Source organism: Molothrus ater, chromosome 14 (assembly GCF_012460135.2).
Source record: "Molothrus ater isolate BHLD 08-10-18 breed brown headed cowbird chromosome 14, BPBGC_Mater_1.1, whole genome shotgun sequence".
In the NCBI taxonomy this organism is placed as follows: Eukaryota; Metazoa; Chordata; class Aves; order Passeriformes; family Icteridae; genus Molothrus; species Molothrus ater.
The window spans coordinates 14,716,007-14,729,521 of record NC_050491.2 but is presented as its reverse complement, the minus strand read 5'-3'; the positions used below and the strand labels follow the sequence as shown (position 1 = coordinate 14,729,521).

Below are 13,515 nucleotides of genomic sequence, written 5' to 3'. Positions count from 1 at the left end.
GATCTCTCCCTGTTTTCACATTCTTCTGCTGCAAAGTGCAGTTGTCTGTGGGTTTAATCTCCAGAAAAGCCTCCCAGGCCAGTCCTGTGTGCAAGTTTCCAGTAAATATTGCTGTAACTCAGAGCTGAAATAGAATATTTTTGGCTGCTCTCATGCTCTCTGTGTATAATGAGTTGATCATATACTTTTTTCCAATAACTGACATTTTAGGGCTGAAATAGAATCATTTTTGGGGTCTCTCAACCTTGGTTAGCCACTGACTTCTTTATTCAAAGTGAATGCAGTGCTAAATAAATATTCCCTTGGAAGCATTAACATTTTACAGCTGAATTCTTCTCACACTTGAACCTCTGTTGCTTTAAATGATCACATTTGAGGTGTTGCTCTTGTATCTCATGAGGCTTCATCAGAGAGACTTAAAATAGAGTTGAGTGGAAAACATCTGCTCAATTAATAATTTGTCTCTTTTTTTGGCAGTAATTCCCTAGAAGTAGCTTTGCCATGGTAATGTAGATTGCTGAGCTAACAAGTTGTAACTTTATATTTTTTCAAATGAAATTGTTCTCCTCATTTCTGTTTCTTACACTTAAGAATGAACCAGCCTGGGAAGGGCTGTAGAGCTTCAAACACGAGCCAAGAGCTGGAGAAAGGAACCAGGTGGTAAAATGCAACACATACAAATAATTAATTTTCCATATATTTCTGTAATCTATAAAAAGAAAGGTAATAAATTAATTGGAAAACAAGACAATATTGCTGTAACCAGCTAAGAAAAGAGTGCAGCAAATTGGGTTTTGAGTTACCTTGAGGCCCTAAATACCCATTAAACAATCACAGATCCTCCCTTAATTGGGTGCTGTGACACCACTTGTCCATATTTCAGTGGGATCAGCACTCCTGGGCCTTCAGCTGCCTCAGCTTCTGTATGGGAGCTTTGCCCTTGGAAGAACTCTGAGGTTTCAGGCCCTTCTACAGCTGGCTTTCCAGTCCAGCCCTTCCCAGAAATAGTCATAAAATCCCCTGGGATATAAAAGCCCAGGTGCAACAGATCATTAATGAGCTCTTTACTCCTTCCCAGAGGTGGCATTAAAAATAATCAAATAAATTAAATGACAGCTTAATCTGATAAAAATGAAACTTCATCTTTCAAAACTGTAGTAATAATTATCTTTTTTTTCTTATTATCTTTTCTGTCACCAAGCAACTCTTTTTGCCTAATTGCTAAACAATTATTTACATTTCAAACCTCTCTATAAATTCCAGTCTCTAGGAAAACCAGGCTCTGCACTCTGGCAGTGGAGTCAGGAAAAGCCACAAGCTTTTATTATGCCTTTGTAAGCAAACATACATATTGTGGGAAGTTACTGAGTTAACATATGAGAATGAGGATGCACCTGCAGAAGGCAGAAATATTGGCAGGAATCTCTAAAAAAATGAAATTTTCTATTTCCCAACTGGTCCCATGCCAACTGCTGAGGGGGAAAAATGCCAAATGTTGGCATCTTCTGGTTAAAGAAGCTGTTCTCTTCCCTCCCGAGTTGATGCATGTGTTGTAGCCTATCCATAATCTCCAAAGGGAGATCCATTGGGATTTTCACACTTTGTGTTCACCTGTGGAACATGATGGGACCATCCCAGTGCGAGGATCTGTCGTCCCCCAGCAGCTTTTCTTCATTAACCCCACGTGTGAGCCCCCGTTTTCTGGAGCTGCTCTTTGCCACGTGGTGTTAATCAGGAGTTAATGGGGGGTAACTCCCTGTGTAAACATCTCCCTAGAAATGGGATTCAGATGTGGGATCTCCTCCGTTGGTGATGGCCTGGTCACTGATCTCATCCTGCGGCGCCGGCAGCGCCGTCTTTGTGAGCGGCATCTCTGTCTTGAAGAGAGAATCCATTTTGATCTGGGTTTTAATGTTGAAGGACTTCTGGAAGGACTCGGAAGTGAAGTAGTAGATGAAGGGGTCGAAGCAGCAGTTGAGGGTGGCAATGCACAACGTGATGGGATACATGGTCCTGGCAAACCTCTCCAGGGAGCAGTTGGCGATGGCCTGGGAGCGCACGAGCGCGTACAGGAACAGGATGGAGTTGTAGGGGACGAAGCACACAACGAAAATGGCCACGTGCACGATGATCATCTTCAGCACCTTCTCCTTGTTCGTCCCAATCTGGGACAGGGTGGCCGGCTTCCGTAAAGTCCGGAGAACCAGCGAGGAGCACGTGAGGTTTAGCAGCAGAGGGATGATGAATCCCACCACCTCAATAAATATGGTGATCTTGGACAGGTAGGTTTTCCAGATCCTTTTGGAGAACCCTTCGAAACAGGTGGTGCTGGTGTTGGACACGTTGGTGGTGGAGAAGAGCGAGGCCGAAATTCCGCCGCTGAGCACCAGGATCCAAACGCCGGCGCAGACGATGGCGGAATTCCTCCGGGTGCGGATGGTGCGGGAGCGGAAGGGATACACAATGGCCAGGAAGCGATCCACGCTGATGCAGGTCAGGAACAGCATGCTCCCGTAGATGTTGGTGAGGAACGCTGTGCCCGAGATCTTGCACAGGCTGTCCCCGAAGGGCCAGTGCCTGTTGAAGTTGTAGAAAATCTTAAAGGGCAAAGTGAAGACAAAAAGCAAGTCTGAAACCGCCAGGTTGGTCATGAAAATGGCCGTCTCGCTCCGCATCTTCATCCGGAAGAGGAAGACAAAGAGGGAGGCGCAGTTTGTGATCAAGCCAAGGATGAAGACCACACTGTACACGGCTCCGTACAGGTTGTACTTGAAGGAATCATCTGTCAGGCAGGTATGGTTGTTGCTGTGGTTTCCCATGCCAAGTCTGGGATGGGCTTCCAAAGGCCTTCAAAGTCTACTTCAGTGACATCCATAAAATAAGGCAGGGAGCTCGTCCCTTCCCGAAGGAACACATTCCAGGGAGGTGGCTGGACTCCTTCCTACTGCATCTCCCTCATGGATCCTTTCATCCTAAAGGAGAGAGAGAGAACTGCCATCAGTCTTGAGCCAAAGTGGCTGTGCAAGAGAAATTCCCAAGTTAATGGATGTGCAAACAACAACAGGAATTAGTTTTCAAAGAAGTCATTATAAATTCCACTATTATTGGGGTTTTTCAGTTGGAGATGGAATTTACTGAATTTGGCCTTTCCTTTTCTTTCATACCTCCCTCATCCTCCTGTTTGAAGGAGAGTGATTGTTCTGAGCAACCAGGTCTATGGAAGGTGTCCCTGTCCATGGCAGGGGTTGGAACAAGAGGGGCTTTAGGGTCCTTTCCAACCCAAACTGTTCTATGATAATTTCAACATTCCCCTTGGAAAGGTTTTTCTTTAAAATTTGAGATGGAATTGGCCCAGTATGTTTGGAAAGAAATTGAACAGAATAAAACATCTGATATTTTGCCCTAAACCTGTAACAGGAGGAAAAAAACTGAAAGTTGTAGTGTTTGATTTAAACTGTGCACAAAGGTGAGTTCTATGGATTTTCAACCTTTTTTGATGCAAAAGTATTAAAAAATCCCACCAAAATCTATGATAAAGAAGAGCTGCTTGGCCTTTTTTTCTAATTGAAAATAGGAGCATCCTTACGCATGTTTTCCAAAGTGGAAAACTGTTGTAGCTCAGAAATATTTACCAAAAACACTTCCTAAATCCATGTTTCCCCTTTTTTTCTTGCTTAAAAATGTCTGCAAATATGGTATTACTTCTAAAAGGAATTTTTTTGCAAGTGTAAAACTTTCCCAAGAAAGATTTCTCTAAGCTGTACCAACAGCTGCTTTTCATTCCTACTCTTTGTCGAGGTTTGGAATGTGAAATTTGGGAAATCTCAAGGACTACATTCTTGTAAGACTTTGTCCCAACTCAACAAGCTTAGGAGACACATAAAGTGAGCATGTTTTTACTTGGACATAGGTGCTTCCTGAACTCCCTGGATCATCTCTCCTAGCTATTTTAAGTATTTTTAATGCCCGTGAGAATAATCCCTTGGAAAGCCTCCTCAAGAAAAGTCATTCTGGAGCAAGGAGGGTTTGTGAGTTGGATCATGAGCTCAACACTTCTTGGAAATGTGGAGCAAAGCTGGGTCACGAAGGGAAAGACCTTTTCCTTACAAACTCCAGCCAACTAAATAAGAACTAGTTTGGAATCTCCTTGTAATCTAAGAAATTTAGGAGCTACAACCGGGAGTAATTTGGAGGCGAAACCCTTGCGAAGAGTGGGATCCTTTCCAGAGTGAACCCCTGACAGAGGAGTTTCAGCTCCAAACCTGTCAGTGAGTTCTGTTAAAGGTTGCAATGGCAACATATAAACAAATAAAATGGAAAACAAATCATGGTTTGGAGACAATTTGGGATGACAATGATCAAAATCAGATGTTTTCCATACGTTTTCCTCCTGGGAGTTCTTGCATGCGAGCTGTCAGCCTTGCTGGTAAAATGGCAAGTGTTGGGAAAGCTGGGACAGCCACAGCTTTGCTGGGGGGAAAGGGCAAGTTCCTCACCTGGGAATGCCTGGAGAACCACAGGCTTCCCAAAATCTGGTGCTGGGACCCTGGGAGCAGGCAGCACCTCACCTTTGCACCTGGCAAAGTAGCAAGAAAGAAGGATGCCCAGATCTGCCTTCCCAAATGACTTCATCCTTTGGACATCCAAAAAGATGAATTGGAACCTGGAGGTCTCTCCTGTGGAAATGTTTTTCCTACTAAATTCATGGTTAAATGAACTTACTGGAAAACAAGGTAAAAAACTGATATAAAATATTTAAATTTATGGGAAGGACAGGAGTAGAATCTCAAATGTGAAATTGAACTCACTTTCTTTGGATCTGTGGTAAAAGGAAAAAAGGAAAGGTCTTCCCTGAAAGTTCAAATGCCTTTAAACACAAGCTAAGTTGGATTGGAAAGCTCACATGAGATCCAACAGGAATAGCTGAGCCTTGGCTTAACCTTCAGCCTAAAGCATTAAATCCTTTTCTTGGAGCTCCCTCCCAGTGCAGACATTCCTGTTATCTCCATCAGCAGTTTGTGTTTATGCTCCCTGGGTGTGTGAACCCCAGGTGTTCCACACTCTCCTGGTCCAGGGTCCCCTCAGAGGGATTGGGTGTCCTTGGGAACCTCACACAGCCTGGGAGCCCAGTGGAAACCCCACTTTCCAACCTGGATTTGGGCAGGTCCTCAAGACCCAGGTTTCAAAGGTGCCTTTGGAACTCTCACCTTTGCTGCAGACCAAGTGCTACCAGCAGCCTGACCCAGATACTCCTCACACAAGAAAAATGATGCTCCATCACCTGACTCTTTTCTCCCTGCTCTGCTCCAGACAGCCCGAAGGTCACATCCCTTTTTTTTCCAGTGTCTAATCTCTGGGAATTGCCTGCCAGCAATTGTCTAGTTAACTTATGGGCTTTAAAATACAGCCTGCCTTGTTTACCTATGGAACCCTGAGGTGTTTAAACAAGCTGACAAGTGGCTTTGAAACCCAGCCATGTGCTTTAAATTCTGTAGGATGAGTCCACGGATTGAGTTTTCCCAGTGTAAAATTCTCTTTCCTTCCTTTCCACTATGGATTAAAGCAGTGGGATGCTCTTCATGGACACCACGGTCACCACTGCTGTTGCCTTGCTGGGAAAAAAGCAATATATTTTTAAAAAACTGAGTAAATACAGGATGACAAAGTAGGATTTTTTATATTTCAGGCAGGGCAAAGCTTTAAATCCTATATTTCAAATGGGGGCCAGTCCAGGAGGGAATGAATGTAATGGAATAAACCCACTCTTTAGTGTGATAAAATCCAGAATATTCTCTCTCCTAGCAGGGATGGTACCAGCAAACCTCCAGCAGCCATCCCTCACAAAACCCTGTAATTCAGAGTGAGGTTCAGCAGAGAAGCTCCAGGTTTAGCTCTTTTATAGTAGAAATATCCCATTCTCCATGGACTGAAAAGAGAGGAAAACTTGGTGTTACTTCCTATGGTGCCTGAGTATCCTGTTTACAATTCCTGTATTTCCTCCTCCCAGCACCCCAAGACACCTCCAAACTGCCAGACTGCAGCTCCATCCAGAGGAGCTGTTTGTTAGAACAGGAATTACTGCAGGGAAAAAACAAATTTAAAACCAGCCCTGTCATTCCATTGTCCCATTGTTCCTGCTCCACACTGATCCCGTTCTCCACATGTGCAGCAAGCTGAGGTCAGGAAAACACCAGCATGAAGTTTGGGGCTGGCATTTTTGGCATCATCACATTTTCTTTTAGTCATGTGAGATGTCAGATGAGTGGAACTTTATCAGTCTGGATGTGAAGGACACCCTGAGTGTTCATTTGAGCTCTGGCTTTGGGAGGTCTGGCGCAGCCCTGATGGGAAAAGCTCCCAGAGCTGAAGGATCTTTGCTGGATTATCATGGTGTGTACTCAGGTTATCTCTTAAATCTTGAGAAACAAAGGTTTATAGGTAGAGAAGCCAAAACCTGCAGGACAGTGGGGTTTGGGGAGGTTTCTGTGGGTTTTCTCCCAGGTTATGGCACCACTCCTTGTGCTTTGATAGGGTCTCAGCTCCTGGCATGGAAATAAATAGGGATTTTCCTGGGGCACAGCAAGAGCTTTATTTCTGCCTTCTCCTGACAAGAATTCCATTCACTCCAGGGTTTGCATGTCCCTGCTCCTCACCCCATTGCTACAAGGCCTGTGGGATGTGTAACTTACTCCCACCATGGAGCCCAGGGTTACAGCTTTACAACAAACTCAGTTCTGCAGCTTCTTGGAGTTTATTTCCTTCCTTTGCTCCACTTTAATTAGGCAGAAGGTACAAATAAGGGGGCTTTTTGTGGGGAGATGTTTGGGGTTTGGGCAGATTTTTGCAGAGATGATAATTCTGTGTAAGTCTGTAGGGTTCTTTAAGACTGGTGACTATAGATAAGATTAAACTGCAATTTTCGAATAGATAAAATCAAAACTATTATATATTTTCAAAAACCCAAAACCTTCTTCTATCTGAAAAACTGAACATCTCAGTTCCTGCAATGGAATTTCCACTCACTTCTATTTTCTTTTGTCAGTAAAAGCTGGTTTTGTTCAGGGAGAGCTCTGAGAATGTGAACTGGCAGCAGCTTTAAGGACAAACCTCCAGTCTGGGGCAATCTGGTGGCTGATTTTTCCCTGTTGGAGGCTGCCGGGGCAGGAGCTGGTGCTGCACAGCGGTGCTGCCCCTGTTTTCCCAGCAGTGTGGGTTTATGGAAAGCTGGACCGGCTGGAGCAGGTGATGCTGGATCTGGTTCCTCCAGAGGAAGGTGTAGGGATGGGAAATAGCTTGGGACACCAGTTTTGGGGTTGGGCTCAGCTCGCTGAGTGTCTGTGAGCGCTCCATCCTGGCAGATTCCCAGTTCTCTTCCCCGGTGTGGCGGGAGCAGGGGAAGGCCGGGATTAGAGGGTGGGAAGCGGAGCAGCTGCCTGTAAACAAAGCTCCATTGACGATCCCGAGCGCTGGGAAGGAGAAACGCTTTAATCTCTTTCATTTCCTAATCCTAAGTGATGTATTGGAGAACAGTGGGGAAAGAGCAGACACAAGTGGGACTTTGAAGTCCACGGAGGTTTGTGGAGCTTCAAAGGGCCATTCTTGCCCGGTTTATCGGAGTGAATGCCCGGCCGGTATGCCGGGGAATGGGGACGTTTGCGGGTGATCAGCCTAAAAACCAGGGCAGGAAGGCTCTTATTCATGGCTTTGACACTTATTGTGCTCAGTGTCCCCGGACCTGGCAGTCCCCAGCCCTTGGTGCGGGTGCGACATCGCCTCCTGTACCTGTGGGAAGCTGGCGCTGGGAGGGGCTCGCTGCAGCCAGGTTTCAGCAGATGCTTTTTCAGAGAAAAACCCGAAACATGGGGGGCTTGGGGAGGCATCGCCTCTCACTGGGCCGGGAGTGAGGGCAGGGATGGGGTGGGAGCCGCTGCTGTCCCCTGGTCTGGGCTGGCCTTGGCTCCTGGGGACCTTCACACCCCCTCCAAGCTCAGCATCTCCTTTCTGCTGTGCACCAATGCAGCAGGACCCCGATTCAATTCTTCTCCAGGATGGAGCAGGGAACGAAACCTGAGCCTCTCAGCCCGAACCCTAACGAAACCTGAGCCTCTCAGCCCGAACCCTAAAGGCGCTCTCCTTTTTTCTTCCTTTTTTTTTTTTTGTTTTTTTTTTGTTTTTAATTGCTGAGCCCCGCCGTTGTCTCCTCACTGTCCTCTGAGACTTACAAAGCATTTCCTGCTCGTGGTGCCTTCTCTGGGCTGTATCTGTTTTGGATTGAGCTAATTAAAATGTTTCCTTCAGAAGAGATTCGCGAACTGCCTTAGCCCATATTCAGCCACTGATCCTCAGGGCATGACTCTCCTTTTGTTTGCACTGGGAATGTCTCTCTGCATTTACATCACCCTTTAACCCTTGGCGTGCTCTGCCTCTCCCCATCCCCAGCAGCCTCCAGAGGGGCTGGGCCGCCGCCAGGAAACGATGGGATTCACCCCAAACTTCTCGGCGAAGTTTGCATTATTTAACACTTGTAAGAGCGGCTTTTTGCCCGGCCTTTGGTGCTGGAGGAGTGAGGGAATGCTGCTTGTTTGGAGCCCCAGGGATTGCTGGATAATGGCAGTGCTGGATTCAATAGAGAAGATTTAGATGCAAAGAAAAGCTGATGAAGTGCTGAAAAGCAAAGTTACCCTGTCTGACCAGGTTGTTTTCACCCAGGAATAATGTTTGTGGTAGAGGTTGCCGTGTCCTTGATGTCGCTCTGGTTTATTACAAAGTGTGGCTAAGAAAAAAAAAAAAAAAAACATAAAAAAATAAGAGACTCCTGTTTCCCTGAGCCACTGGGGACTCCAACAACAGGCCTGGGTTTATTTGCTCACAGCTCCAAAAGGTTCCCAGTCAGCAGCCTGCCCAACAAGCTGCCTTTCTTTGCTTCCCCTGACACAATTTCCAGTGGTTCCTCGGCCATTCCTTGGCTTTTTGGCTCCTTGTTGCCTTTCCTCAGCTCCTCTTGAGCCACGTAGAGCCCTCCTGCCACCCCATCCTCATCTCCTCATCCAGTTGGGCTGGATCCTCTGCACTCCCTTTGCTGAAATGGGAAAGCTGAACTTCCATTATCAGAAATTATGGATTTTCTTGCCTTGCCTTGCACCAAGAAGGTTCCAGCACAGCAGCACAAACACCAATTTCACCTTGGCAGGATGGCCTGGCTGGAGGGGCTGTCTGGATTCCTTTGAGTGCTGGGCCAGTCCATCCATGGGGCTGGACAAAAACTGTGCTTGGGACCTTGAGGGACCTGTGCCCTGCATTTATTTACTGCAGGGGCTTGATCTAACAGGGCTTTTTTCTCTTTAATGGCTTTATCCTGTGGGGAAAAGGGGAAATTTTTGAGGATTGTAGAATCCCAGGATGGTTCGGGTTGGAAGGGAGCTTAAAGCCCATCCTGTTCAATGCCTGCCATGGGCAGAGACACCTTCTACCTCCAAGCCTTGTCCAACCTGGATTTTTCTGTAAAATGGTAAAATAACTAAGAAATTATTCCACAATGCAGAAATATCCAATCTCAGCTAGCCAGCAAAGCTTCTGCAGTGAAGCTTCTTAGAAATCAGATTTCTAATTATAAGATGAGGGCAAGGCAATGACATTTTGGCATTGTGCAAGGGCTGGACGCTGCTTTTCCTGCTAAATAGGGTTATATCCATCTGTAAAACATGCTGGGGAGGAAGAGAATGAGTTGTCTGCAGGTTCAAGAAAGGAAAATGAGAATATTATGAGAGGAAAAGAAGAGGTCTGTTGTGGCTGTGTATTTACAGCATCGCAGGGTCTCACAGCCTGATGAGCTCATGTTTTGCCCAGAGAAAGGATCTGCTCTGCTGCCAGAACACACCTTTGTCTCAGGGCTCAGGGGCTGATGAATGTCCCTTAATTTCACTTGCCAAGATAAAGAGATCTTCCTCTTCCTACCAACCAAACACATCACAAATAATCCAGCAAATTTTCCTGCAGCCAGGGTCAGCTCAGGCTGGTCTGGCTCTGGAGCAGGGTGGATCTTTACCCCTTTTATGGGGCTGAACTGGGAGCTGGTGCAGGAGGAAGCCTTGCAGAGCCACTGTCTGCTCTGGGAATAAAGAGCTCCTCTTTTCAGGGAGAGAATTTCCCTTCTGTGGAAAGTGGTGGCTCCCCTTCCCCGGGACTAAATCGGATCCTTATTTAGGGAGGAGGAGCAACGTGTGGAGGAGCAGAGTGAGGCTCTGCACGCACGCTTGACCTGGAAAGACCTGCTGAGGGTGGCTGAGTGCTCCAGGAGCCATTCCCACCCTGCCCTGCAGGCTCCTTTGGGATCCTGGAGCACCACTCCAGCCACACAGGCCCTGACCAGTAACACCCAGACATCTGGAAATATCAAAATCCCAAGTATGCCGTAACAGGGCGAGGGACAGTGGCACGGATGGATCATCCACCCAGATGGCTCCGAGTGCCACAGTGACAGAATCCCAAATGTCCCCTCCAACAGTGCACCCTGTGCCCAGGATCTGGCCCAAGCTCTGGATAAAACTGCTTTAATTCCTGCTCCTGTGCTCCAGCCATGAGGTCACTGCTGGAAGACTGGTCCATCTTCCAGCTGGGAGAGCATCCTCTCCCTGCCCAGGGAGTGTTTCCATCCCTCCTCCTCAGCAACCCCAGGTGCAGCTTTGCAGTTTTGGGCCTCGTTGCAATGCTCTAAATGAAGGTGAGGGCAGAACTGGGGCATTTATTGTGTTTGTCTACATGGAGCTGAGCTCTTGACCCTGGAATTTGGAAGACATCGATTTTTATCAGTTGAGGAGGATTCTCATTTTTAGCCTCAAAGGATTCCAGTGAAATGTTTGTTCAGTCTCCTCTCCCACCCCCTTCCTGCCTCCTCTGTGTTTCAGGACTTTCTTCTAAAATGCAGAGGCTTTGAACCCCCCAAAGTACCAGGGTTTCCTGCCTGTTTTGTTTTTAGGGAATGCTCCTAAGGGCAAGAAGATGGAAAAGTACTACAAGGGGGGAATGTCCTTATCACCGAGCTGTGAACTTTGCACTTCCCATCCTCTGGATTTGACTGTTCTGTTCCTATAGGGCAGCAATACAAAAACCACACACAATTGTCTCCTCTCAAACAATGATTTGGGAATGTCATTAAAACCTCCAAACTTTTCCTGCAAATTTTTCTGCCATGTGCTTATACTGTGTTAAATCCTCTCTCCTCCAAACAGCCAAATCTTTAAATGATGTTGTTCATTGTTAATTTTACTTCAGACACCCGGGTTTTCTAGAGCTGTCTTTGAATTTTTCTCATTGAATTTTGCAGCTTTAAAGGAATAGATTTTAGCCATGAATGGAAGCCAAAGCGATAAATAAAATTTTTAAAGTTTTCAGTATAATATTTATAACTTAATTCCCAATTTTTTGTATAGTTTGTGAGAACCAGCCCTCCATTAAACGAAGGTGAATGCCACACTTCTATCCAACCCAATATAAACCTAAAGTGTCTTTATGACACCGACTTCAAGTACAAAAGGAAGCTGTAACCAAGGGATCCTTTTCACAAACACACAACAAACAACAGGTCAGAAAACTCCTAAACTTGTCACCTGCAGTGCCACAACGAGAATCTCGATGGCAATGGAGAATTGCGCTGGGAGTCAGAACCATTTCCATGCAATCTGGAGGAGCAGCCCGAACAGGAATTGCTTTCCCAAAACTTGGAGCTCATCTTTCTGCCTTTAAGCAGCCCCAGCCACGGCAGGGCTGGAGCAGGAGGAAGGGGAAAACACCGCGGATCTCCAGTGAAACCCGGCGGGATTCATCCCCCACATCCATCCCAGCCTCCAGAACCCCCGCCCGGAGCTGCCATGAAATCCGGCCGCTTTTCCTGCCTCGGGAAGGGGGGAACTTACCGGGACCGCCACCATTCCCACGGCTCGGGGTTTCCAGGGGATCCCTCCCTGACAGTCCTTTGTGTCCCCGGGACACGAACCGCGTAATTCCCACGCGGGAATCCCACTTTGTCCAAGTTCAGCCGCTCATCCTCAAACTCCGCGCTGGGCGGCAGCTGCCCGGCCTTTGTTCCGAGCGGGATCGGGGCTGCCGAGCGCTGCTGCCATCGCGTCTTGGGAAAACGGGACGCAAGAATGGGCCCAATGTCTGGGCAGGGGCTGTGGGCAGGGGGAACTCCTGGGGGTCTCCATAGGAAACGCTTTCCATTGGGCAGGGGTGTGTTATTAGCGCCGCAGCCCGCCCCGCCCCGGGTCTCCGCTGGGTCCCTCTCGCGGGGCTCTATCCATGGATTCCCGTCCAGAGCCTCTCCCAGCTCGGAATTAGCAGCTTAAGGACAGCCCGACAATGAGCAGCGCGGATTTCCTGAGCAATTAGCCGGGGGACCCAGCCTGGGAGAGCGTGCCCGATGGGAACGAGCAGGGAAAAGCTCCTCAAAGCTCGGATTTTCCTTCCCGCGGTCGTAATTGTTTTGCCTTCCAATTAAAAAATTAAAAAAAAAAAAAAAAGAAAAAGAAAAAGTGAGGAGCAGAGGGGGGAGCTGCGAATCAGGAGAACACTGGGTAAGATTAGGAAGCTGTAGAGCAAAGTTGGCCGTGAAATAAAATAGCAAATATTTCCCTGGGCAGATTTAGAAAGGCGCTGTTTGTTAGGCTGGGGGTTGTTGTTTTGTTTTAAATCTTCTCAGAGGAGCTGACTGGAACAGTCTGAGCTCTTGCCGGAATCGCTGGATTCCTGCTGGAAAGCCGGTCAGCTTTCCTTCTCCGGGCCATAATTACAATTACTCAGAGAAGCGTGGCTGCGTCTGCCTGGGAGCTGCCCCGCGGTGAATCTGCCCTCTGCCTAAAAACTGCTTCTTTTTCCCCCCTCTTACCTTCGATATCAGCCCTTCAGGTAGGGACGAGGCTCTTGTGGCAGCAGCAGCAGCAAGGCGGCGGATGGTTCATTTTATTCCCTTTTCAGCCCTCTCTGCTTCCATCGGGCTGAAACGCCGGGGCTGCTGCTAAAGCCCAGCCTCCCCCCTAACGCGTCTCGCTCGCATTGTGTTTGTCTCTCCTCTTCCTCCGCTCTCCTTGGCTCTCCCCACAGGCAGCCAAGGCCAGTAAACAACTCATTGTGAAGCTGCGAGGGATGTAATTCCTTGGGCCGGTGGCCACCGTGGCTGAGTCGCCTCTGCAGCGCGCCCGGCTGCTGGCACGGGCTTTTATCCCTGCATGCAAATAACTTCCTGAATATCTCATGTAACAGCCCAGCAGCTCCGGGCTGCTCAGCCCCAGCCTCTGCGAGCCCCCGGCGCAACGAGGCACAAAAACAGGAGCGTGGATTCGGAGTGAGAGCGGCGGCGGTGCAGATGTTTCCTGCTCCCGATGGGCAAAGGTCCATTTTATTTGTTCGGTAAAAATAGAGGCAGAAAATGTGGGGGAATGGTGGCGGCGTGGCCAAAGGCATCGCTGTCCCTGAGTGTGGGGCTGGCAGAGGGCTCAGGATGGAAAACCCAGCCAGCAT

At 47.7% G+C, this 13,515-nt stretch overlaps 1 protein-coding gene across 2 annotated transcripts; it reads right to left on the bottom strand.

The window, feature by feature from the left end:
- Window positions 1–245: 245 nt before the first annotated feature.
- Window positions 246–13,170, bottom strand: LPAR4 (lysophosphatidic acid receptor 4). 2 transcript variants are annotated; one of them, XM_036402205.1, is made up of 2 exons: window positions 12,884–13,170; window positions 246–2,972 (listed from the first exon to the last, which is right to left on the bottom strand). In XM_036402205.1, exon 2 carries the CDS (start codon window positions 2,817–2,819, stop codon window positions 1,773–1,775), a length of 1,047 nt encoding a protein of 348 aa, XP_036258098.1. In that variant the 5' UTR covers window positions 2,820–2,972; window positions 12,884–13,170; the 3' UTR covers window positions 246–1,772. The 2 variants fall into 2 exon arrangements, with proteins under 2 accessions (XP_036258098.1, XP_036258099.1); XM_036402206.2 differs by lacking the exon at window positions 12,884–13,170 and adding an exon at window positions 11,913–12,200.
- Window positions 13,171–13,515: the final 345 nt, after the last annotated feature.